The sequence below is a fragment of the Nelusetta ayraudi genome, unplaced genomic scaffold (assembly GCF_046127955.1).
Source record: "Nelusetta ayraudi isolate G7.1 ecotype Tasmania unplaced genomic scaffold, CSIRO-AGI_Nayr_v1 ptg000093l, whole genome shotgun sequence".
NCBI classification, from domain to species: domain Eukaryota; kingdom Metazoa; phylum Chordata; class Actinopteri; order Tetraodontiformes; family Monacanthidae; genus Nelusetta; species Nelusetta ayraudi.
In genome coordinates this window covers 312,501-337,719 of record NW_027466143.1, presented here as the reverse complement: position 1 = coordinate 337,719, position 25,219 = coordinate 312,501, and the positions used below count along the sequence as shown (strand labels likewise).

At 49.9% G+C, this 25,219-nt stretch overlaps 1 protein-coding gene across 1 annotated transcript in view; it reads left to right on the top strand.

The window, feature by feature from the left end:
* The window catches only part of stk32c (serine/threonine kinase 32C), a 57,396-nt gene that overhangs the window by 8,860 nt on the left and 23,317 nt on the right, over nt 1-25,219 (top strand). Inside the window, exons 2-3 of the mRNA XM_076047320.1 lie at nt 8,332-8,387; nt 21,715-21,866. Of these exons, the coding sequence (XP_075903435.1) occupies nt 8,332-8,387; nt 21,715-21,866 (208 nt within the window). The remainder of the gene's footprint in view (nt 1-8,331; nt 8,388-21,714; nt 21,867-25,219) is intronic.

Here is a 25,219-nt window from a genome sequence, read left to right as displayed (position 1 = left end):
CGGCACACTGGACATTCACTTCATTCCCCTGCGCTGGAACGACTGCACAGACTCACAAAGAGCCGGGACTGTGGCTCCGCTGTGCTTCCTGTGGGAAGCCTGAATGACTCACAGCAAAGTCACAGCAGGGGATTGAGCCTGGAGAGGGGAGGAGTCAGAATCAAACCCTCACCTCAGCCAATTACAGCGCCAGAAAAACCAAAGAAAAAACGGATGAACGGAGGAACTGATTTCATCCACACGTGTTCAAGTTAACACAGTGGATTAAGTTGCGCTCTCCGTTGCCTTGTTGCAACGTAACTTCCTGTAACTTCCTGTAACTTCCTGTAACTTCCTGTAACTTCCTCAGTGCACACTTTGGCCAACTTGAGTGGTTTGCGGAATGAAGACCACAAGGAAATAATCATTTATAGATGTCAATGTTCACTCCATGTTTTTGTTTCTATTTGTTGTGAGTTGTGCAGCAGCTGATTTGTATGAGTGGATTTTCTGGCCCTATGTGGGTGAGCGCAGCAGGACCGTTGGTGCGGTTCTACACAGACCCAGGAGCTGCGGGGTGCAGCCCAGGTTGGGTCACCCTCAGCATCCCCACGTCCTGCACTGTAGAAGGACCAGGATGGAGTGACACCAGGTTGAGGACAGGAAGTGAGGCGGTGCTTACGTCACTTTGACTCTAAAAGCTGTGTTTACATGCGCTTTATCGCTAATCCCATTTCCTCCCCACCGCCAGCCATATTTTTTTCTTTTTTCAACCAGCGGCTTTGGATTTAATTATCTCGGACACGAGGATTCACTGCTACAAGTCGTAATCTTTCCTTTCATCCCACTGCACGAGAAAGTCTGCATGTGTTGGGAAGATTTCCACAGCCTGTCAGGTTCTTCTGAAAGAACTGAAAAGTCTTTCCTTTAATCCCTCGCGTGTTGTTATTGTGAATGGTGACTCGGCGACGACTGCACAAACACACTGTTGTATTTTTATACCTGAGACACTGCACAGTGGATGGCTGCTGGAATGTGACATTGCTCACAGCCTGAACCCAGAACAGCGTACCAACGCTCACCTAGGACACTGGAGGACTCCAGTGTCCTATGTGAGAACAGCGTACCAACGCTCACCTAGGACACTGGAGGCCTCCTGAGGATGGAGGCCACCAGTGTCCTAGGTGTTCTAGCTGAGCCTATGTGTCCAAAGGTCCAACAGTGGGATAGTGTATGTGCTGTTTACATGGACTCTGATCTGATCAGAAACCACAAAGTCACACCCCCTCCTCTGATTGGACGGACTGAGTTGTAACAGAGTGTTGACATGGTGCCATTGTAATCAGGTCAGTGTTTAATCCCGTTACTTGCGCTCCACGTCAGTGCACCTTATGAAAGCTCTTCTGATGATGGCTTTTATGTGCTGCACAGGTTGGATATGCAGCTCCTTGCTTGTCCTAAATACCTGAGTGGACTACAAGTCGGGCCTAACTGGGCCAGGACACCGCGTGCCCTCCCTGCGCTGCACAGGGGAAAGAATTGGGCCACGATGCCGCTGCCGCTGTCACCTTAACCACGCTTCAGCAACACATCCAGGCCCATCAGGTGGTGCTGCAGCCACTGCAGTGCGGTGGGGGGGGGGGGGTGTATAGAGAGCAGTCAGCTTGGACCTGCTACTGCCTTCAGAACTGTCCTAATGACCACCTCCCAGGCCAGCTGTTCCCTGAGGTGCTCTGTTGAACTGAGATCTGGTGACTGTGAAGCCCTTTGTGATTCTGTGCACCAGAAGCAGGTCCACTGTGCTCTGCTCGTGAAGGACTGGACTTGGTCATCAGCAACACTCCTGCATGGTCGTGCAGGAGTAACTGTAACTGAATATTCTGTGTGTCTGGCTTCAGGGTCAGGGTCAGGGTCAGGTTTAGGGTCAGGGTCAGGGTTGTCTCTGCTCTGCTTTGTTACAACATTGTCTTTTTAGGAATTTCTCTTTTGCTGCACAGCTTTCCTGAAATCCTCACAACATTAATTTCCAATGATGCTACTGCAGAGAGATGATGTGGCAGAGATGCAACGTAACATCAGCAGAGAAACACACACACACACACACACACACACACACACACACACACACCCATTGCTATGGAAACCTCAGAAGTTTCATGTGGTCTCTGTGACGTTTCTTTGTGACAGTGTTGTTGGTGAGTCCCTGTGCGGCGTGGTGGAATTGTCTTGTGCAGGGTTTTCAGGCTCCGCTTTTCCTTGACAGCCTTCAGATGTCTGCTGCTGCATCCTCAGTGAGTGGGGAGCATCAATGCCACATCTTCCCTTTCATTCTCAGCTCCCTGTTTTTCTGATGAGCACCAACACTGAATACAGTGAGTGACTCAACAACAACAACAATAAAATAGTATGCAGGGGCTGTATGTCTTTGTGCAGTGTGTAAACGTAGAACATTTGGAGTTGAGTTTCAGTGAGAGCGTGCAGAAGGAAAACATGCATCAGGTCTACACGCTTACTAGCATGTAGACTGTGTGCTGTATCAGAACAGTCTGCTCTTACTGGTCTGATACAGCACACAAGCTTCCTCCTGTTAAAATCCATTCATGGGTTCATTGAAGTTCTTCTTTTGTCTTGAATGGCCTGTAAGCAGGGACAACAGTCTGCCTCTATGATAGATTAGACCGAAGTCGAGTTCTTCTCTCCAGTGATTGGTCAGCCACACATCTCACTTCCAGCTCCATTTTGGACAAACAGATCCATGCAAATGTCACTCGCTGGATCTTGAAGTTATGATGCAGATCGAGTTCCGTCCAAATGTGACAGATTGCACATTGCTGATGTTGAGGATTCTGCCTGTTGTGTGAAGAGTTGAAGGGAAAGTTCAGCATTATTCCTATTGTCCCTGTTTTCATGGAGTCGCTTCATTCCTTTAAGCAGGACAATCAGCTGGGCGGCGGCCATGAATATTCATGAACGGTCTGGCGAGGGAGTCGGCAGTCAGGCTGCAGCAGAGCTCTGGAGTGCAAGGGGGAAGTGATAACCATGGCTGTGCGGCAGTGACAGTGATTTAGGTACACAAGCTCCATCCTTGTTGACTTCCTGCAATGCTTTGCCCTCCTCGCTGTGCTTCCATACACAGTTTAGCATTGTGGAGATTGTGTACACAGAAGCGTCGTCGTGGGCAGTGCTGGCAAAAGTATTCACGTCCTGTACTGAAGTAAAAGTATGGATAGTCGTGTAAAAAGTACTAATTCAACACCTTTACTCGAGTAGAATGAATAAAGTACGGGTTATGAAATGTACTGAGGTATGAAGTCGATTCTTCAAACTGAATAAAATGAAAAGCTTTTAAAGACTCTGGCAGAATGAGCTGGACTGAAGTGACCGCAGCTTTTGCATGAGCATCTGGATGAGTAGCAGCTCATGGTACTCATGGTACTCATGGTACATTTAGTTCCAACTGCAGCACAAGCAAACTGTAATCAGTCACAGTTATGAAGAGTGAGTCATTATTTCATGTTTGCACTTTTAATAACACAAACCCATGTGCACAATCGACCCAAACGACGAGTGAATTACTTTGAACAGCATTGCTATCTTTTGAACACACCGGTAGCAAGCATGTTAGCCAATAGAGAACGCAGATATTTGTCGATAAATGTAGCGACTCAAAGTAAAAAGTCGTCAGAAAAATAAATACTCAAGTAAAGTACAGATGCCAGAAAGGTGTACTTGAGTACAGTAACAAAGTATTTGTGCTTTGTTACTTCTCACCCCTGGTTTGGGGGGTTGGGGGGGACCCATCCAGAGCTCTTGCAGCTTTGTCTGTGCTGATAGAGAGAAGACTGGAGTTCGCCGTAATGAGAGTCTCATCAATAAAGATCAAAGAAGATCAATGCGAGGTCAGGATGGAGATGGAACTCCGCCTCTGCTAATGGCAATGAGCTCCTTGGAGAGGCCGTTGGCCCTGGAATCGGCCTTCCTGTGCATGTGATGGGATGTTTGGTGTCACAGGTGCAGGCGAGGGCCTTTACGACTACGTGCTGAAACATGGCCTGCTCGTGCAATAAAATATTCACTCACCACATGGGAGAGGAAAGTGCTATAAAGCAAACAGTGAAGGGTTAGTGTGACAGCGAAGTGTCACACGGACTCTGATGCCGCCGCCGCCACCGCCAGTCCGTCTGTGCGGACGAAGTGCACCAGTGACGTGAGAACCAGAGCAAGAGAGCTTTGCTCGGGGCGCAGCCTCCTGCCACCACGCCGTGAAGCTGCCAAGCATATGGCACCGTCGGTTCCGTGAGTGGGAACACGAGAGTGGGAGAGCTGTCAGCAAAGTCTGAAAAATAGTGCACGTTGGGGGGGGGGGGGGTCACATGCAGAGGGGAGAGGAACAGGAGAGGTTTCACATGGGGCACCACCAACCATGTTGTGTTGCTTGTACTTTAAACATGGTCTGTGCTAATGTCAGTCATTTTTCTTCATCAAGTGGCCAAAACCTCCTGTGACTTTCATTGGTCCTTTCTTGTCCTTTAATCCGTGGTGCCAGTGTGTGGGTTACAGTGGCCTGCATTGAGGGGTCACTCTTGGGGGGCCATGCTAGACTGGTACCCGAAGTCCAAATCATCATCAGAAATCACTGTGGCAAGAACTTCATTCAAATGAACTCACTCCAATGTGCTCTTCAAAAGGGTTTGGGTCCTGTGAGTACTTTGGCTAGCGAGTACTTTGGCTAGCGAGTACTTTGGCTAGTACTCATCTGTACTTGCTCATCAGAAATGCAAAGCGACTAAAGGTATCAAAACATTGTGCTGAGAAGTGCTGCAGTCAGAACCATAGCCTCAACAATCACCCCAACAAGCGTGTGGAATTTGCTCTCCATCCTGGAGGGAATGCTGAGCAGTGATGGAACCACTCTGAACCCTGAGTGCCAAGCAGGGAAGCAGTGCTTCCCATTTTCAACAGTCTTTGCTTTGACTTGTCGGGGGATTGGAGCCACGGCCTTCCAGCCTGAGGGTGGACTCTGGACTACAAGGTCCGAGGACCCCTCGCTTGATTAGACCCACAATAGACAGGTGACTGGCAGGTGTTGTGATTGGCTGGATCTCTCTGAGTAAGTCCTCCAGTTAGAGTGACCGCACTTCAGTCCCTGTCTCTTCAGTTCAGCCCTCTCAGCACAACTGAACCCGGGTTCCATCTTATTAAGTACTAGGTCGTAGATCAATAAGCGAAGGCCACGACCTCTGAGGTATTTGGTTGCCCCATTAGAACAGTGCTTGTCCCGGTTCCTTTCTCCTGCTAGCATCCTACTGGAGAGCTGCGTGCCTCCCTCTCAGGCAATAGTGAAACCGGATCAGCGCTTCAGTTTATTGATCCTGCGCTGCTCCTCTTCCAGTTGGACGCTCTGAGCTGCTTCCAGATTGAAACTGAAGAGCACAGAGTTGATACCAGTGCTACAAACCAGAGCAGATTCAATTCTTCAGTTATTTCTTTACTTGAAGCGAGGCCAATGTTTCTGTACAACCACACACACCAAATCTCTGTCACCCACCAAGCACACAAACCTAACAAGGTCAACAACATGAAGGTCATTGTGTGTGTTTGCTCCTTAGTTGGATTCCATTCAGTACTATTATGAAGGTTGATATCCGGGTCTGATTGGATACTGAAATCAGATAAATACCAATCACTGCAAAAAAGAAAATATCTATCCTGTCCTTGGCTTCTTTGTTTCGTTTTTTTGTAAACACAATTAGAACATTTAAAAAAAAACAGGAGAAGAAAAAAGGACGAAATTGAAAAGTTGCCCTGTTTGAGGACGGATGCCACGTTTCAAGTGTTGAGCTGCAAATGTCTTGCTTCCTGAAAAATGATCACGTTGCAGAAAATATCTTTGACTCGCGGAGCCCTGGGCAGCGCTCTGCTTCCTAGGGTATAATTATCTCCTTGAATAATGCATTTCTGGGGGTCTGGAAGGTGTCCCCCTCGTGCTTCACCTTGTCTCACTCTCCCATTAACTTTTTATCAGCCACTGTACAGCAACTGATTGTATTAACTTCACTCATTAATATGAAAATTAAATAAGCTTTTAATCACCACCGCTTCATCATTACCAAGGTTATTGACTCGCTGCACTGCTGTGGCCTGTGATCTCATTGCAGTTCTGTTGTTGTAGCAGTGAGTTTATGCAGCAAGGCAGCACGACGGCTTTAAAAGAATCGAACAACAGATTCTAAAGAAACAGAATGTATAGATTCTAGAAATCCTATCTATTTTTGTGACAGCCATGGCGTCAGTGAGAATACGTCCACAAGAGGAGATCCTCAGGATGACAGGAGAGCGCTCAGCTACCAAGAACCAAAACAGCAACAAAACCCAGAAAAAACTCACAAGCTAACAAGCTAACAAACTCACAAGCTAACAAGCTAACAAACTGCAGCATCGCTCAGCTGGAGGTGCAACTTTGGACAATTTGGTGACCAAAGAAAGAACAGAGAGTACAGAGAATCTTTGTAAATGATCACAACACACACACACACACACACACACACACACACACACACACACACACACACAATTTGAAGCAATGCCACAGAGGAAGAAGCAGCACTCAGGGAGCCTCTGTGGCTCCTGAAGGTTGCCTGCAGTGACCACACACTGCCAGCAGGGCGTCTTGTCTTCTCTCCCTGTGCTCCTTGCTGCAAACATTCAACAAGCTTCAGGAAGCTATGAGCTGTCTGAACTTCTTACAGTGAATGGGGGTGAGTAGGGGTGAGTAGGGGTGTGCAGGTCCAGTGCTGTGAGGATCTCACCAGCTGGAAATGCAAGCGGGTCTTGGCAGCTTGGCAGGAACCCACTGGGTCGGCACCGTCGGTTCCTCTTCGTGTCCTCAGCTTCTCCTCAGGAGCCAATCACCCATTAGGACCCCCGTCCCGCCCACTCAGCACATCTTCCTCATGTGTCAGCACGCTCCGCTGCACAGTGAGAGGAACCAGGACATTTTGGTACCGCCTGCACGGTAGATTGAGCCCACTTAGGTTCCTCCGGGCCTCAGTCTGGAGGCTTGCAGCATTGTCTCTTAAAAGCAGAGAGAACAGACTCCGCCCACTTACTGCACGCACTCTTCTGGATTTCCTTCCAGTTGTGCTGCGACTCCAAACACAAACACCCTCAGCGCCGGTGTTCTGGGTGTAGTGAAGACAATAGTTGCCCTCTCCCCTTCAATCATTCACCTCTGCTGAACTGTGTGTGAGCAGGGAGGAACTGTGGAACCAAGTCACCAGTGGCAGAACTGTTCTGGACAAAACACTCAAACCTTTCAATAGAATAACTGTGCCTTGACGTCCTTGTCATGGTGCACGTGTGCACCATTTCAGAGGTTGGCCAACGCTTGACTCACCTGGTCAGCAGTCTCACCTGGTCAGCAGTCTCACCTGGTCAGCAGTCTCACCTGGCAGGGATCAAAGCCACAGCCTCCAGTCTCAGGGTAGACGCTCAACTACCAGACACTCAACTACCAGACGCTCAACTACCAGGCCACTCAACTACCAGGCCACTCAACTACCAAGCCACTCAGCTGGAGTTCAAACAGACGCTGGTAGCCAATCAACCCTCATTCTAATTTGTGATGGCAACAAAATAAAAGCATGGAGCTGAATGGACCAAAACAATTCAGGGGAAACATTCTGAAATCTGGTGCGACCGCTCACCAATACTGAAGTGACCTTCTGAAATCTGACCCCCCCCCCCCCCAAACTGTGGCTGCATTCATGGGGGGGTCAATGCCTGGCATGATGCCTTCAGGCGAGCTGAGGATCTTTCTGCTTTGCTTTGGTGCACGTGCACTACGCAACCCTGACACGTAGCAATGCTTTGTTGTGCACGTGCAGTCGCTGCTCCTCTGAAAAGAACCTGTGTGCTAGAAGTGTGGGGCCGTTGTGTTGCGTGTCAGTGGCTTCTCAGCGTTGCTCTGTCGTGTAAAGTTGTAGCTTGTTGGATCTTCAGCGACGGTGTTGTGCTTTGAAGTGTGTCAAAGCTTTAGCAGAATTTAAAAAATTCAAAAATAACTTTATTTGCTCCAGAACTGATTGTGAAAACATGTTTTTGTTTAGCTGAGTCTTGTTCGTTGTGAAAGAGAAAATGAAGAGCATTGCATCTACAACATCTTTGCCAATCAGTAGAAATCAGTTGGATGTTTGATTCTTATGTGTCAGTTTGATTATGAGACGGCTTTATGTGACACAAACAACTCCTACCGACTAACCCTGACCCTGCTGGTGATTTGAAAGATTGTTGTTCAGTGTTTTGTGTCTTGAGCTAATCACAAACCTTCTCTCCTTTCCATTTTCTTCACAGTGAACTTTGACCACTTTCAGATACTGAGGGCCATCGGCAAAGGGAGCTTCGGAAAGGTATGTGTGTGTGTGTGTGTGTGTGTGTGTGTGTGTGTGTGTGTGTGTGTGTGTGTGTGTGTGTGTGTGTGTGTGTGTGTGTGTGTGTGTGTGTGTGTGTGTGTGGTTCCTGTGTCCCAGCCTCAGGTGTTGGAGGAAGCTGTGGACCATTTGTTGCTTGAAGAATTCCTTTGTGTTGCCACTGAATGCCAGTTTCAGTCTTCAGTAATGAATGCTGCTTGAAGCTCGGCGGTGTGTGAGTGTGTGTGTGTGTGCGTGTGTGTGTGTGTGTGTGTGTTGACAAATTGGGCCCCAGAGATTGAAAGAGTTTATCTTCATCTCAAATCCCAAATACAATGTTCCAATATTTGTTGTGCGTTACGTGTGTGTGTGTGTGTGTGTGTGTGTGTGTGTGTGTGTGTGTGTGTGTGTGTGTGTGTGTGTGGTGTGTGTGTGTGTGTGTGTGTGTGTGTGTGTGTGTGTGCACTTTCCTGCTTTGCTCTCCTAAACACAAAACTCCTCCTCAAAAGCAGCTCCCTCTGTTCCATGGAAAGTCATTGGCCAGTGCTGCATACATTAGCATGTGAATGAATGCTAATCCTTACTTATTGCCCGGCTCTTCTGAACGGCAGTCAGTGACGCCAACAGAGAATCTGCAGTGAAGTGGGAAAGGTCCCTGACTTCAGAGGACTCAGCACGGCCACAGCAACCTTTCATGACTTCTATTTAAGACACAGAGTGCCGCTTGCAACTGCATTTACCTTCATATTTTCCAATGACCTTTTTTTAAAGAACTTGAATCTGCCAAATTATTCCAGACGTGCTCCCTGTCTTCTGCAGCAGACAAAAGAGGCGGGTCTACGAAGCTGGGGGAATAGACACGCCCCTTGTCTTGGAGCTTCCAGTATCAGTAACGCAGTCATGCTCACACACTGGTATCAGGGTATCAGGGTATCAGGGGGGTGTGAGCTCACACACCGGTATCAGGGTATCAGGGGTATCAGGGGGGTGTGAGCTCACACACTGGTATCAGGGTATCAGGGTATCAGGGGGGTGTGAGCTCACACACCGGTATCAGGGTATCAGGGGTATCAGGGGGGTGTGAGCTCACACACTGGTATCAGGGTATCAGGGTATCAGGGGGGTGTGAGCTCACACACTGGTATCAGGGGTATCAGGGTATCAGGGGTATCAGGGGTATCAGGGTATCAGGGGTATCAGGGGTGTGTGAGCTCACACACTGGTATCAGGGGTATCAGGGGTATCAGGGGTATCAGGGGGGTGTGAGCTCACACACTGGTATCAGGGGTATCAGGGGTATCAGGGGTATCAGGGGGGTGTGAGCTCACACACTGGTATCAGGGGTATCAGGGTATCAGGGGTATCAGGGGTATCAAGGGTATCAGGGGGGTGTGAGCTCACACACTGGTATCAGGGGTATCAGGGGTATCAGGGGTGTGAGGAACTCCAGTGAAAACAGTGCGACTGATGACAGAGGCTCATGTAAAGTCTGACCTTGGTGGAGGTTTGGAGGTCGTCCTGAATATGGTCGTGCTCATTCCTGAATACTGAACAGCCGCGGCCATTGCTGAACTCTGAAGGCTCAGCGTGTTCTTGAGAAGTCCGGTAGAACCTCTTCTTCTTGTGGACCTGGGTCCCCTGCTTTAAAGCCCACGGTCATCTTTCAGCCTTCAGTGCAGAAACCTTCCCAGCCGCTCTGGAAATGTATTAGTGATCGATCAGTCCGCCAAATCGATCAGCTTCCTGTGTGATGTGATCACACCAGGAAGTGACTGCTGGTCTGCGAAGGTTCTCAGCTAACCAGGTCATCTTGAGGTAGAAGGGTGGAGTCAGGACAACTGGACCGGTTCTCATCCAAGAGGCTTCTTCACTTCGGTTGGAGAGTCGCAGGACCCCCCCCCCCCCATGCAACCTGTGCAGGGAGCATTGAAGGCAGAGATTCTCTTCATGCAGTTGTTGCTCTGATGATGCTGTACGCACCCTAACCCTAACCCCTAACCCCTAACCCTAACCCACCACAGGGTTCCTGTTGTGAGACTGAGCTCCAGACAGCTCAGGTGTCAGGTGCTCGGGAGGAAAGCCTTCATCCCCTGCTTCTCTTCTTCCTCGGCTGAGCTTTCACTCGGATAGCAGGGAGAACTCGAGAGAACTTCTCGGTTATCTTCATATTCAACTCTCAAAGCGGAGGCCTCTGGTGGAGGCTGCCTCACTCTCCCTTCACTCCTTGGCAGCCGGGACTCTCCACTGTGTGGAATAATTAGAGAATGGCAGTGAAGCCCGACGGAGGGAAGGAAGCCACTCAGCACGGAGAGAGAAAACACGCTAAAGACAGACACACTTCATTATCATCGTGTTTACATGACTGGAGCAGTTTGATGAGGGGGGTGGGGAGGGGGGGGGTGGATGAGAGGAAGCTCCCAGGCAGTGCTGGCTGCAGAGGGAAGTTAGCTCTCTGCTCTCAGGGCGATGCTTTCATTCACTTTGGCTGTGCCGCTCCCAGCCAATCACATCGCTTCCCTGCCCTTGACTCTGCAGTGGAAGGTAACCAACTGATAACACAGCTTGTTTATTAATGAATTCATTTTCCACAGGCATTGATTTACATGAGGGCTCAGTGTGATGCGTGACATGCAGAGGTTAGCGAGTGTCTGGCAGTGCTTTGTTGTATTGAAATACTAAAAGCATTTTGTAGCTTCACTTCTCTTACATTCCTTCATGGAACCATAGAAACAATATTCCAAGCGAGCTTTGCACGACGTCATGGCGCTGCGTTGGCGCCGTGGTGCCAACCATTGGAAGTTCTTCAGCAACTGCAGAGCGCTGCCTTCATATGGAGGTACACCTCGGCCAGAGCTTGGATCGTGTGCGTGCCTCCGTGTGGGCGTGGTCAACTCGCCCTGCTTCCACTGCTTCCCTCGGTGACGCAGATCCCCGCGTGGCGTTCAGCGACGCTTCAAAGAGCAGATCTCGGTCAGGCCGTCAGAGGGACGCGTGTTGGCAGAGTGCCGCTCCCTCTGTGCGGCGCATGGTGGAGTCGGTGTCGCCCTGTTGTTTGTAGAAGTCAAAGGTCTGCAAAGGAGCTCCAGGATGCAGCGAGAGTCACACGGGCCGCTCGCTGCATCCTGGAGCTCCTTAGCAAAGCTGCGCTGGGTTTCAGTAAACACGTAGCCGTGCTGCTAGCGTGGCAGCAGCAGCGGAGCAGCAGCAGCGGAGCAGCGGAGCAGCAGACATCCGGCAGAGTGAAGCAAATGAAGGAGTGAATGATTCCTGCTTCTCCCTGGATGAGGTTCATCAGAGCCTGACAGTGTGTTTGCCTCGCTGGCCTCCTTCACAGCACTCTGGCCAAATTCCTGTGTGTGTGTGTGTGTGTGTGTGTGTGTGTATGTGTGTGTGTGTGTGTGTGTGTGTGTGTGTGTGTGTGTGTGTGTGTGTGTGTGTGTGTGTGTGTGTGTGTGTGTGTTGGCCCTATGATCTCACTCACACCACTCTTCAAACTTCAGCAGCGTGTCAGACCGAGGCAGCGACAACAAACACAGCTGGGACCCAAAGTCCAAGATGGGCGTCGGCATTAATGCACATGTTTGTGTTGCTGTTGCTGTTTCTTCCCACTGAATTCAACAGCAGAGACAGAAGCGGCAGCTCCAGCCCTTCCTCCCCTCTCCCTTCAGGCAGTGGTCTTCAATCTGTTCACGTTTCCCCCCCATGTGTCTCAGTCAGAGGCTGCTGGCCCACTTGGCACTCACCTGACCTAGAAAAGCAGGAAAAAACAGAAAGAATGTGCAGCATTCCATCTGAGTCCAGCGACTCTGCCGGCCCACCGCTGCCTCCCCTTTGTGTTGTGAGCTTTATTTATTCCCGGGGCTTTAAACACACACACAACAAGTGATAGGACTCCTGTGTGTGTGTGTGTGTGTGTGTGTGTGTGTGTGTGTGTGTGTGTGTGTGTGTGTGTGTGTGTGTGTGTGTGTGTGTGTGTGTGACTGAATGATGCGCTTTGCTAGTACGCCTCTAACCCGTGCAGGTGGAGTGCGGAACACTGAGATGAACCTGGGGCAGGTGTGTTCACATGGGGAGGTGTGACAGAGTGCTGCAGGTGTGACAGAGTGCTGCAGGTGTGTCAGAGTGCTGCAGGTGTGTCGGGGGGGCACAGCTGTTTCTATGCTGTTGCTTTTGGTGTTGGTTGGGTTCCAACAAGCGCTCGCATGCTTCCGACACCGCAGCCCGATGACACGCAAAAGCTCGTGTACGCTTTGGTATTTGACATTCATCCAAGGCATGCAAAGCTAACATTGCTAATGCTAAACTGGAGGCGGTGAAGGATTGGTGCACCGGCCCGTGGACCTGCCACGCCAGCGCCAACGCTTCCAGCAGTGTCCTGGCGCTGCTGACTGGCGGTGAAATGACCAGAACTTTAATTCTTGGGCAGCATTGTGTTGAAAATGTGTTTGTTCAAAGTGAACAAAAGCTGTGGGGGGAGTTGGGGAACATTGAGGTTCTGATGGACCCTTCACAGGTAAGAGGATTTATTGGATGGGGCGACCAGCACCCCCAATGGAATTTTTCTCATGAAAGACACGGAACCAATAATAAAAATAGACAGTGTGTTGGTGTTGAGGCTGTAAATAGAATGAGTTGGTAAGTGGATGTGACTGGGCCAGTAGGAGCGGTTCTCCAACTCCAGTAGAACTTTTTATTGTTGGCGCTCAGAGGATTGGCGAAGAGCCGCTAATAAGCTCGGAGCTGAGTTTGCAGTGTGTGTGTGTGTGTGTGTGTGTGTGTGTGTGTGTGTGTGTGTGTGTGTGTGTGTGTGTGTTTACCAGGCAGCGGGAGCGGCATGAAAGATGCCTTCAAAGTTTGGAGAGCAGGATCCAATGTGTCTGGGACGCCAAGCATATTTCAAAGTGGAAGCACTGCACCGGCTTGGACCATCTGTCCACTGCAAGCCCTGAAGCAGCGAAATGGAACCCAGCCATCCTTTTATTGCATTATTCAAACGTGTGCTTTTCCTCGCCGTGGTGAATCAAAATATCTCCTCGACTTGGAAGTTTTCTTATTGAACGCTCCCTCCCAACCCCCTTTGCGTTACATTATGTGGTCATTTGGCATTGGGTTTTGACAAACTACCGAAAAAGTGCAGATGAAAACAGGTGGAAGATGAGTCGCTTGGAAGAAGGAGGAGGCGTCCAACACTCAGACCCAATACTTCTTGCCTTGCCCCTGTGTGCTGTGCATTACATAGCTGTCATCTTCCTGCGCAGCACTCTGTCACTAATAACAAGTGGTGACCAGAGATGATACAGGGGCACAGGTTGAGTTCATGGAGATGAGGGGAGCACAACGCCTCTCTGTGGTTCCCATACTTTACTCTCCAACTGAGAGAAATCACGTGTTGCCCAGTGAGTGAGCTTTGGACTGGCAGTGCAATGGTTCACCAATAACCACAGACTCACAGTGTACCACACCCACTGAGCAACAACCTGAGCTGCTGTAGTTCCACCCTTGATGCCTCCCTGCCTGCTCCACCTGTCGGCTTCCTGCCTGCATCATTCAGAGACACGTTAGCTTGGAGCGTCACAGCATTATCCTGGTCCTGGGGTGAGGGTGGTGCCTGGTGGAGCGGTCACCTCACCTGTCACCTCACCTGTGTGTGAGTCAGACAGCATCATGTAAAAAGCAAAGTGTTTTTCTTCCAGGTTATTGACGCAGTGGCCCCGCCTTCATGTGGAGTTTACTGCTTCAGATTTTCCTTTTAAAATGTTGAGCTCAGAATAATGTTGCAGTGAGGTCGTCAGGAAGCAGCAGTCGGCTTTAGAAATACCTGCACAGCGCAGCAGCCTGGTGGTCCGCTGTAATTGGCTTGGACTCTGCTCCATTTCCCGCTTTCACAAACCATCTGTGTGATGAGGCACTAAATGGGGTTTATGCTCCAGAGGCTGAACCCTTGATATTATTATGCTTTCTTGATTGCCCTGTGGAATCATTGGCCACTGACCTCCCGAATCAACATGGTGCAGAGCTGGCAGGCGTTTAGCAGGAACATCATTCAGACAAAAGGAGTGATGAAGTATTTAAAATCTAATTTCCACACATTCAGTTGGATATGCAGTGAGCCTGTGTACTGCAATAACCAGTGGTGATTGAGTTCCTGGGACCTTCCTGATGGTCTGCAACCAGTCTGTCCATTTGGACCAAAGTGTTGAAAGTGCAAATAAACACGCTCGGTTTAATTTGGTTTATTCAACTTTTGGAAATCATTTTGGACCGAAGAATTTCCACTTGGCAGCAGAGATTCAGTCGCAACCAATTAGCTGCCACTAATCCCGTCCCCTCCCACCTGGCCAGGCCTCTGCGAGTCTTAATCTGCTTCCACAAACACTGCTGACAGTCAGGGACTGAAACATTTCACACTTGAGTGCCTCTTTGTTTTCATCCCCTTGTCTCAGTGTTTATCTCATCTTGTGGACATTTTAGCGCTGCCTTGCCACGCAGGTGCACCAGCAGTTATGTTGAAGTGCTGTTGCACTCCAGAGAAGGGTAGGGTACAAGGGCCAGGGTACAAGGGTCAGGGTACAAGGGTTAGGTACAAGGGCCAGGGTACAAGGGCCAGGTTACAAGGGTCAGGGTACAAGGGTTAGGTACAAGGGCCAGGGTACAAGGGTTAGGTACAAGGGCCAGGGTACAAGGGTCAGGGCCAGGGTACAAGGGCCAGGTTACAAGGGTCAGGGCCAGGGTACAAGGGCCAGGGTACAAGGGCCAGAGCCAGGGTACAAGGGCCAGGGCCAGGGTACAAGGGTCAGGGCCAGGGTACAAGGGCCAGGGCCAGGGTACAAGGGCCAGGGCCAGGGTACAAGGGCCAGAGCCAGGGTACAAGGGCCAGGGTACAAGGGTCAGCTATCATCATCATCATCATTATTATTACTACTACACCAGGATCACTGACACTAGCTCCTCCCTCCTGCACCAGGATCACTGACACTAGCTCCTCCCTCCTGCACCAGGATCACTGACACTAGCTCCTCCCTCCTGCTAGCTCCTCCCTCCTGCACCAGGATCACTGACACTAGCTCCTCCCTCCTGCACCAGGATCACTGACACTAGCTCCTCCCTCCTGCTAGCTCCTCCCTCCTGCACCAGGATCACTGACACTAGCTCCTCCCTCCTGCACCAGGATCACTGACACTAGCTCCTCCCTCCTGCACCAGGATCACTGACACTAGCTCCTCCTAACCCTTCCTGGAACCTGCAGGCTTGACTCTGCAGTCTGTGATGATCTGCTGAATGCAGGATGGATTTTGTTGAATTATGAATGGATTACTGTTGCTCTCAGACCGGGGCTTTACAAGTAGCCGCGCCCGCCGCACACAAGTGTGATGAAGTCTTTCGAAGATAACCGGCGGCTTTATTTAGAACCGTGGATCTTTAAACGCGTGGCTGGAACACAGAACCGTGTCTCCGTGCCTGCCGGGCGCCCCTGGCTTTGCCCTGTGGAGATTAACTCCAGGAAGCTGCTGCTCTTTATTGGGGCCCTCCTCCTCCTCTCTGAGCACTGATTAAATAATGACGGTGCTGCAGAAAAACAAAGTTAGTCTCATGCTCGGCAGCTCAAAGCCTTTAAAGGCGAGCGTGAGATGCGAAGGGAGGTTCCTCTGGGCACTTCCTGTCAGGGAGGATGAGGAAGACGAGTGAATCTCCTCCACGACTCGTCCTCCTCTCCCAGTCACATGTTCCTCACGCAGCCAATCAGACGCTGAGGAGACTCTGCGTTCACTCACAGTGTGTCGCAGACCAGTTGCTTCTTGGGGAAATATAGCTCACAGTTTAGCAGAGTTGCAACCACAGCATTGCAGTGGCTCACGAGTTGCCACTGCCTGTCTCTTTGTCTCTCGCCCATCATCTCCACCACCCGCAGGGCTCTGCAGCCTGGGACCTGTGATTGAATATTGAATATTCTGTGCCTTTCTGATATTTTTCATGCTCTGGTTCTGGTTCTGGTTCTGGCCGTCAGTAGGCGAAGAGTTGCTGATCTCACACGATCTCTGCACAATGCTGGGTTACAACTGCACGGCTGCAGTCACTCTGCTCTCCCATGTTCTCCCTGGCAGAACAGGGTCATGCATGTGGAACCCTCATTCTGAATATGCTGGTGTCCACCACTGTCTCCACCACTGTCTCCACTGGTGACAGGAACAGTGTGTGTGTGTCTCCAGACTATGGAGCTCCACTCTTCATCAGTGAGCTCTTCATCACACAGGGAGCAGCGGCACCCTGGGCTGTTTCTCCTCTGTCTTGCTGCTGGAAATACAAATATGCCACTTGCTTGACTTGGAGCGTGGCATCCAGTGGGTTTGCTGACTTGGAGCGTGGTATCCAGTGGGTTTGATGACTTGGAGCGTGGTATCCAGTGGGTTTGATGACTTGGAGCGTGGTATCCAGTGGGTTTGCTGACTTGGAGCGTGGTATCCAGTGGGTTTGATGACTTGGAGCGTGGCATCCAGTGGGTTTGATGACTTGGAGCGTGGCATCCAGTGGGTTTGATGACTTGGAGCGTGGCATCCAGTGGGTTTGATGACTTGGAGCGTGGTATCCAGTGGGTTTGATGACTTGGAGCGTGGCATCCAGTGGGTTTGATGACTTGGAGCGTGGCATCCAGTGGGTTTGATGACTTGGAGCGTGGCATCCAGTGGGTTTGCTTGGAGAAGCCTGAGGGGGAAACTGGATAATTCCAGTGTGGCCATGAAGGAACACGGCAGGATTTCTCCTGTGGCTCTTTGACTTTCTGCACTTCGTGATGCTGCTCAACGTCCTCCTTCTGGATTTGTCCTCACTTGTTATACAAAGATTGCAAAATGTGTGCTTTTATTGCACAACAGTTGACCAATCACAGTTGTTTATCTTGCTATTAGACATCGCTATCAAAATGGTCCCAGTGCAGTTGAAAAATGACCTTGACGTTGATTTGACTTTCCCTGCTGTTTTGGATTGAAATGCAGCGTGAGCTCCTTATTGACGGAGTGATGGATGGATTGATGGATTGATTGATGGATTGATGGATTGATTGATGGATTGATGGATGGAATCCATCGCCCTCCATCCTCTCTGCCACTGCTTTGTTGGGGATCTAATTCCATTGGGCCGAAGGAAGGAGAGACTCACGTGCACTAACGGCACCACAACACTGTGCCAAGCAGCGACCGTCTCACGACATCTTACTGGACAGAGGATGGGAGTGGCTGATGAAGACGCTGCTCAGCTCTGCTTCCATTGCAAAGTCACATGACTCGTCAGGAAGTGGAGAGCAACACGACCCAAGTAGTTTGAAGTTGCTTGGTTGTATTTGAGTGGAGCTGCGTTCACGCTCAGCATAAAGTGTGTTACTGCTTCAAGTCTACAGGAAGATCATCAAGAGCTGAGCTCATCAGCGTGCTTCCTGCATGCTAATCAGGAAGTCCGCAGCTTTGATGAACTACTGAGAAGGCTGGAGGGAGATCTATCTTCTATGTTCTATGTGCATTACTGATCACACTGACCGCTTCTCTACTGTAAGACTTGTTATCCTGTGTCTGCTCCAGCAGTTTGAGCCTCGGGAGTCTCCACCGAGTCCTCGTCCTGCATTTGAACGAAGCCGCATGAAAAATTCAGAGAGCAGACATGAAAGAAGCTAAAGGACGGCGCTCAATAAGTACAGCGGCTGAAGACGAGCGCGCATGCTAATATGTTGCATTATTATGAAGACGTTTCTAAAATCCAACTGGATTCGGTGCTCTGCTCGGGTCTCTCATGGTCAGACCAGCTGGAAACAGATCCTCCACTGCAGTCAGCTGGTGCCTGGTGGCCCACATTCTCTCTAGCTGCATCACTCAAGCACAATGGGGTTTTATAATTCATTCATTTTTATTTATTAAACTGTTTTTGGGGTTGTTTTTTTTTTGGACTGAACAGATAAACTGTGATCTAGACTGTGTGAATTATAGAAAACTGAGATCTAGACTGTGTGAATTATAGAAAACTGAGATCTAGTCTGTGTGAATTATAGAAAACTGAGATCTAGTCTGTGTAAATTATAGAAAACTGAGATCTAGACTGTGTGAATTATAGAAAACTGAATTATAGAAAACTGTGATCTAGTCTGTGTGAATTATAGAAAACTGAGATCTAGTCTGTGTGAATTATAGAAAACTGAATTATAGAAAACTGAGATCTAGTCTGTGTGAATTATAGAAAACTGAGATCTAGACTGTGTAAATTATAGGAAACTGAGATCTAGACTGTGTGTATTATAGAAAACTGTGATCTAGTCTGTGAATTATAGAAAACTGAGATCTAGACTGTGTGAATTATAGAAAACTGTGATCTAGTCTGTGAATTATAGAAAACTGAGATCTAGACTGTGTGAATTATAGAAAACTGTGATCTAGTCTGTGTGAATTATAGAAAACTGAGATCTAGACTGTGTGAATTATAGAAAACTGTGATCTAGTCTGTGTGAATTATAGAAAACTGAGATCTAGACTGTGTGAATTATAGAAAACTGTGATCTAGTCTGTGTAAATTATAGAAAACTGAGATCTAGACTGTGTGAATTATAGAAAACTGAGATCTAGTCTGTGTGAATTATAGAAAACTGAGATCTAGACTGTGTGAATTATAGAAAACTGAGATCTAGTCTGTGTGAATTATAGAAAACTGAGATCTAGACTGTGTAAATTATAGGAAACTGAGATCTAGACTGTGTGTATTATAGAAAACTGTGATCTAGTCTGTGAATTATAGAAAACTGTGATCTAGTCTGTGTGAATTATAGAAAACTGTGATCTAGACTGTGTGTATTATAGAAAACTGTGATCTAGACTGTGTGAATTATAGAAAACTGAGATCTAGACTGTGTGAATTATAGAAAACTGTGATCTAGTCTGTGTGAATTATAGAAAACTGAGATCTAGACTGTGTGAATTATAGAAAACTGTGATCTAGTCTGTGTGAATTATAGAAAACTGTGATCTAGTCTGTGTAAATTATAGAAAACTGAGATCTAGTCTGTGTAAATTATAGAAAACTGAGATCTAGACTGTGTGAATTATAGAAAACTGAGATCTAGTCTGTGTGAATTATAGAAAACTGAGATCTAGACTGTGTGAATTATAGAAAACTGTGATCTAGTCTGTGTGAATTATAGAAAACTGAGATCTAGTCTGTGTGAATTATAGAAAACTGAGATCTAGACTGTGTGAATTATAGAAAACTTAACAATGAATTTATCTGAATAAGAACTGTGAAGACCTAAAATTATATATTTATATATTTTCTATGTTTGTCAACACTTTTCTTTTCTTTCTTTTCTTTTTTTTTGCTTCTTTAGCTTCGAGAAAAGGGGGGGGGGTCCTCTGTCACCACTGTCTTTATGTGAAGTCAGTGTTGCATGAAGAGGAGGAGAGTGTGACACGTGCATGTGATGCTGTGTGATTGGCTGACAGGGAGTGAAGGAGGGTTAGGGTTAGGGTTTGTGTGTGACAGGGAGTGAAGGAGGGGGAGCAGGGAGTGATTTTCCCTGCAGCTGCTTCATAATCACATTCTGCTGCTGCGGATCAGCGCCGCCTTCTTGTAACTGTGTTACCAGGAGAGGCCACGCTGGTGTTTCCTGTTGCCCTGCTGCTCCTCGCTCTCCTCCAGGATGCACCTGAAAACTCTCATCCATACAAAGCACACAAGAGCTTCCTGACGCAATATATTGATCACTGATCACTGATCACTGAGCCATCATTGATTTCCAATCCCCTGTGTGTGGAATTCTGTCTTCTTGGAAATGATATCTTGTAACTTTCCTCTTGTTTTCTGTTTGAGCGGAGAAGAGAGTGAGTTTGTCTTCCACTGGCGCCAACATTCAGCGCTCATAATGCTTTAATGATGGCGGTGGGCCGGTGGCTCCGCCCCCGGAGTCCTGTTGTACCGGTGACCTTTAACAGCCACTTCCTGACACACTGGGAGTGACATCATTCCTTAATGAGCCGATGGCTTTATTCCTTCTTCTGCCTCCACACTGGTGTGTCAGAGGTTCACCAGCGGTGCTCAGTGCAGCAGAAGTGGGCGGAGCCTCCAACTCGCCACTCATTAACCAACAGCTGAGCGACTGCGTGGAACCTTTCCGAGGAGAACCCACGTTGGAATTCCGAGGCTCTGCTTGTATTGCAACATCGCAGCTGCAGCTGTGATTCCAGTTTGTGACAGCGCAGCATCAGACCGCAACACCACGAAAAAGTTTCTCTAAAATCCTCTGGTCACGGGTTAACCCTGACCCTGACCCTGACTCTGACCCTGACTCTGACTCTGACCCTGACTCTGACCCTGACTCTGACCCTGACCCTGACTCTGACTCTGACCCTGACCCTGACCCCGACTCTGACCCTGACCCTGACTCTGACTCTGACCCTGACTCTGACCCTGACCCTGACTCTGACTCTGACCCTGACTCTGACCCTGACTCTGACCCTGACCCTGACTCTGACTCTGACCCTGACTCTGACCCTGACTCTGACCCTGACCCCGACTCTGACCCTGACCCTGACCCTGACTCTGACTCTGACCCTGACTCTGACCCTGACCCCGACTCTGACTCTGACTCTGACTCTGACTCTGACCCTGACTCTGACCCTGACTCTGACCCTGACCCTGACTCTGACCCTGACCCTGACCCTGACTCTGACTCTGACTCTGACCCTGACTCTGACCCTGACCCCGACTCTGACCCTGACCCCGACTCTGACCCTGACTCTGACTCTGACTCTGACCCTGACTCTGACCCTGACTCTGACTCTGACTCTGACCCTGACTCTGACCCTGACTCTGACCCTGACCCCGACTCTGACCCTGACCCCGACTCTGACTCTGACTCTGACCCTGACCCTGACCCTGACTCTGACCCTGACTCTGACCCTGACCCCGACTCTGACCCTGACCCCGACTCTGACCCTGACCCCGACTCTGACTCTGACTCTGACTCTGACCCTGACTCTGACTCTGACTCTGACCCTGACCCTGACTCTGACCCTGACTCTGACCCTGACCCTGACCCTGACTCTGACCCTGACCCTGACCCTGACTCTGACCCTGACTCTGACTCTGACTCTGACCCTGACCCTGACTCTGACCCTGACCCTGACTCTGACTCTGACCCTGACCCTGACCCTGACTCTGACCCTGACTCTGACTCTGACCCCCACGCCCCCCCTCCGGGATTTTAACTGGCAGCTTTTCTTGGTTTAGCCATTCAGTGCCACATGTGTTGACACTTGACCTAACATGTTTCCTTTCTGCCCCCCCCCTCCCCCTGCAGGTATGCATTGTGCAGAAGCGGGACACGGAGAAGATGTACGCCATGAAGTACATGAACAAGCAGCAGTGCATAGAGAGAGATGAGGTCCGAAACGTCTTTAGAGAGCTTGAGATCCTACAGGAAATAGAACATGTGTTTTTAGTAAACCTCTGGTGACTATCCCATGTTTTTACACTCTCTATGTGTGTCTGCGTGCACGTGTCTGCTCCACCTGCATTGTGTGTGCGTGTGTGTGTGCGTGCATGCTGTGTGTCTGCTCCGCCTGCATTGTGTGTGTGTGTGTGTGCGTGCTGTGTGTTTACCTGGGAGGTCCCGGACAGACGGGTGGACGCCGCCGTTGGCTCTGAATGAGACGCCGCCCAGAAATAGAGGCTTTCTCTGTGTTGCATGCACCGCTCCGCTTCCATATTTAGTAAGAGGGGGGGAGGAGTGGGGGGGGGGGGGGGTTGGGGTTGGTTAGTTTGACTGAGGCAAATGGTCCCGCAGTTATGCAACACTATTAAATGAAGGAGTGATGAAGGCAGGAGATATTTTGGGACATTCATTTGATAATGACTGACCTCGTGACCTCGTGACCTCACGACCTCACTTCTCCCCTGAGTTTGATATGTGACTGTCGGGACCTGCTTTTCATTATTCAACGCTCTGCTCCGTGTGGGACTCATCGTGAACTGTGATTGGGCGCCTGGTGCGTCATTCACGGCGTATCACCTCCCTGTGATTGGAGGAGCTGTTGCCTGCTCCTGCTCCTGCTCCCTCTTCCTCTCCCTCTCCTGCTCCTGCTCCCTTTCCCTCTCCTGCTCCCTCTCCCGCTCCCTCTCCTGCTCCCTCTCCTGCTCCCTCTCCCTCTCCCTCTCCCTCTCCTGCTCCTTCTCCCTCTCCTGCTCCTGCTCCCTTTCCCTCTCCCGCTCCCTCTCCCGCTCCCTCTCCCGCTCCCTCTCCTGCTCCCTCTCCCTCTCCCTCTCCCTCTCCTGCTCCTTCTCCCTCTCCCGCTCCCGCTCCCGCTCCCTCTCCCGCTCCTGCTCCTGCTCCCTCTCCCGCTCCTGCTCCTGCTCCCACTCCTTCTCCTGCTCCTGCTCCTGCTCCTGCCGTCGCTGCCAAAGGATTCCGTGATTGGGAATAGCGATGGAGCTCCGTCCTGCGCTCCTTCCCTTGGTCCGCTTTAAATGATTGAACTTTTATTTTTGGCCCCGTGAGAGGAAGGAGAGGAAGGAGAGGAAGGAGAGGAAGGAGAGGAAGGAGCCGCTGTGTTGGAACAAACTGAGGGCATTTTAATGAGCAGTGCAGTCGCAGGTCCGTCTCTGCTTTATTAGAATTCCCCACAGGAATGTACGGCTGCCAAAGCCTTCTGTCTTCTCCTTTTCCATGCTCTCTCTCTCTCTCTCTCCCTCTCTCTCTCTCTCTCTCTCTCTTTTCCGTTTCGCACCCGCACACTTTCCAATGCCCATTAGTGACCAAATGAAAAGAACCAAGCCCAGAATAAGTAACAACTGTGTGTAATGGCTGCAGTTTAACACGTCCTCTCAGTCTATAGGAGAGAAAATATCTCGGCCAACTTTTATCAAATTAAAGTCGTCGCTTGTTCCAAGAATACACTTTATCACACTTTATTTATTCCTTGTGTATCTGGCAGTATCACGCCTCGGCTCTGATCTCCTCTGTTGAGAGTTTGTGAATCTCTCAGCACGACGGAGAGGAAGCTGAAGAAGCTGGGACACGTCTTCAGCAGCAGGGAGAAGACTTTCCCACAGCATTAAGAACAGAACGGGGGGGGGGGGGGGGGGGACCCTCAGTGCTCTCTGGCCGTGCTGCACTGCATTCTGGGAAGTGGCTGCAGCCTCTCACTGGTGACGCTAACTTTGTTGTCTTTCAATCAATAATTCCGCTGATGTCGAGCTTCCGAAAGCGTTCTGATGCCATGCGAGTGGGTTCCTCAGTGACGGTGAGGGATGGGAAGGAGAACAGGTGCAGGGCTTCTCTTCCTCTTTCTCCTTCCTGTCTCCGCCCCTTTCCTTCATGTCTCCTCCTCCTGCCGCAGCGGCCTGCAACTGCTGAGTGCTGACAGTGCTGGCATGTGTGTATATGCTGTATGTATTTATATATGTATGTATTTATCTAGCTCGAGGTGTGAACGTGGCTACCAGTGTTATTGTTCTTGCATGCGTTCGGATAGAATGAGGCCTTGCTGTCAGGTCTGCATGATGAATGGAGCGTTGATGACAGATAACAGCAGCAGAGCGTGACAGTGTGACAGCGAGAGGTGATCAACAGCTGCAGCGGCGGCTCGATGCAGCTGTTGCAGCTGTTGCTGTACAGTTTGAGCAGTCAGAGGCCTCGGCCGCTGCTCCATGAAAGAAGTTTGTTGCTACAGAAAAGGCCAAGCAACTCCTAAACATCACACACACACGCAGCCAGCTCACAAACACACCTTTTAATTCTCTGGCCCTTTTGCTTCTTGGTACATCAGGTGCATGATTGACAGACGAGCGAGAACCCTGCTTGTTTGTTTGTTTGTTTGTTTGCAGGGGGTGGGGAGAGTGGGGAGGGTGGGGAGGGTGGGGAACCCTAACCCTCCAGTTTGTAATAATTGGAGATTTTGAGAAGCAACATCAACTGGCTACATTTTAGCATGCAGTGCTCTTTCACTCTCCCTCCCTCTCCTGACTTTGCCAGTGAACTACCCAGACCTGGATACCTGGTCCATCTTCTTCTTCTTCTTCTTCTTCTTGGTTGTTTTTTTTGAGGACGCCCCCTAGTGTTCAGCCTAAATACCAAACACTCTGCTGTCAGGCAGCTGGATTGTCCACACCAGGCTTCCTTAGAAATGTACTGGTGTAAGATGGCAGCTAACTGGGAGCACTGGGAGCCTTAGGTAGGGGTTCAGGTAGGAAGAAAGGGCTGCACGGGAAAGCTGGAAGAGCGAATTTAACATTGATTTGTTTTGTCACACACACACACACACACACACACAGAGCTCTCGCCTGAGAAGCTCCTGCTCAGACTCGGTGAAATGTGTTTTTCCTTGCGAGCGCCTCCGTGCGCCGCTTCACAGGGGAAACTCATCAGGAGGCAACCTTGTGAAATCCCACACTCAATCTTATCGGCTCGCCGGAGGCGGCCTTAAGCTGGGCCCGTGTCAAGTCTTTGCAAGCCGTGGTAATTGCTGCCGCCGCTGCCTCCTGTGCGTGGATGTGCTGTGTGGGAGTGGAAAGCACACCGGGTGGATTTCCTCAGAGGAGCGAGAGGGAGAAATATGAACCGCTCTCCGCTGCACACGGCAGAGCCACACAGAGCTGGGGGGGGGGGAATCGCCACACACATCAACACTACAGTCTGGCTTCCTCAGCGTTTGTAGGAAGGCTTCACAGGACGGCGGGCGCCGCCCACCAGGAAGAGGAGAGTCAAACCACAGGCCTGTGCCTGGCTTCAGTCGCTAGCATTAGCTAGCACTCCCAGTGCACTATGGCAGGTCGTGGCCCAGGTGGTTTCTCCTCTTGTGGTTGAG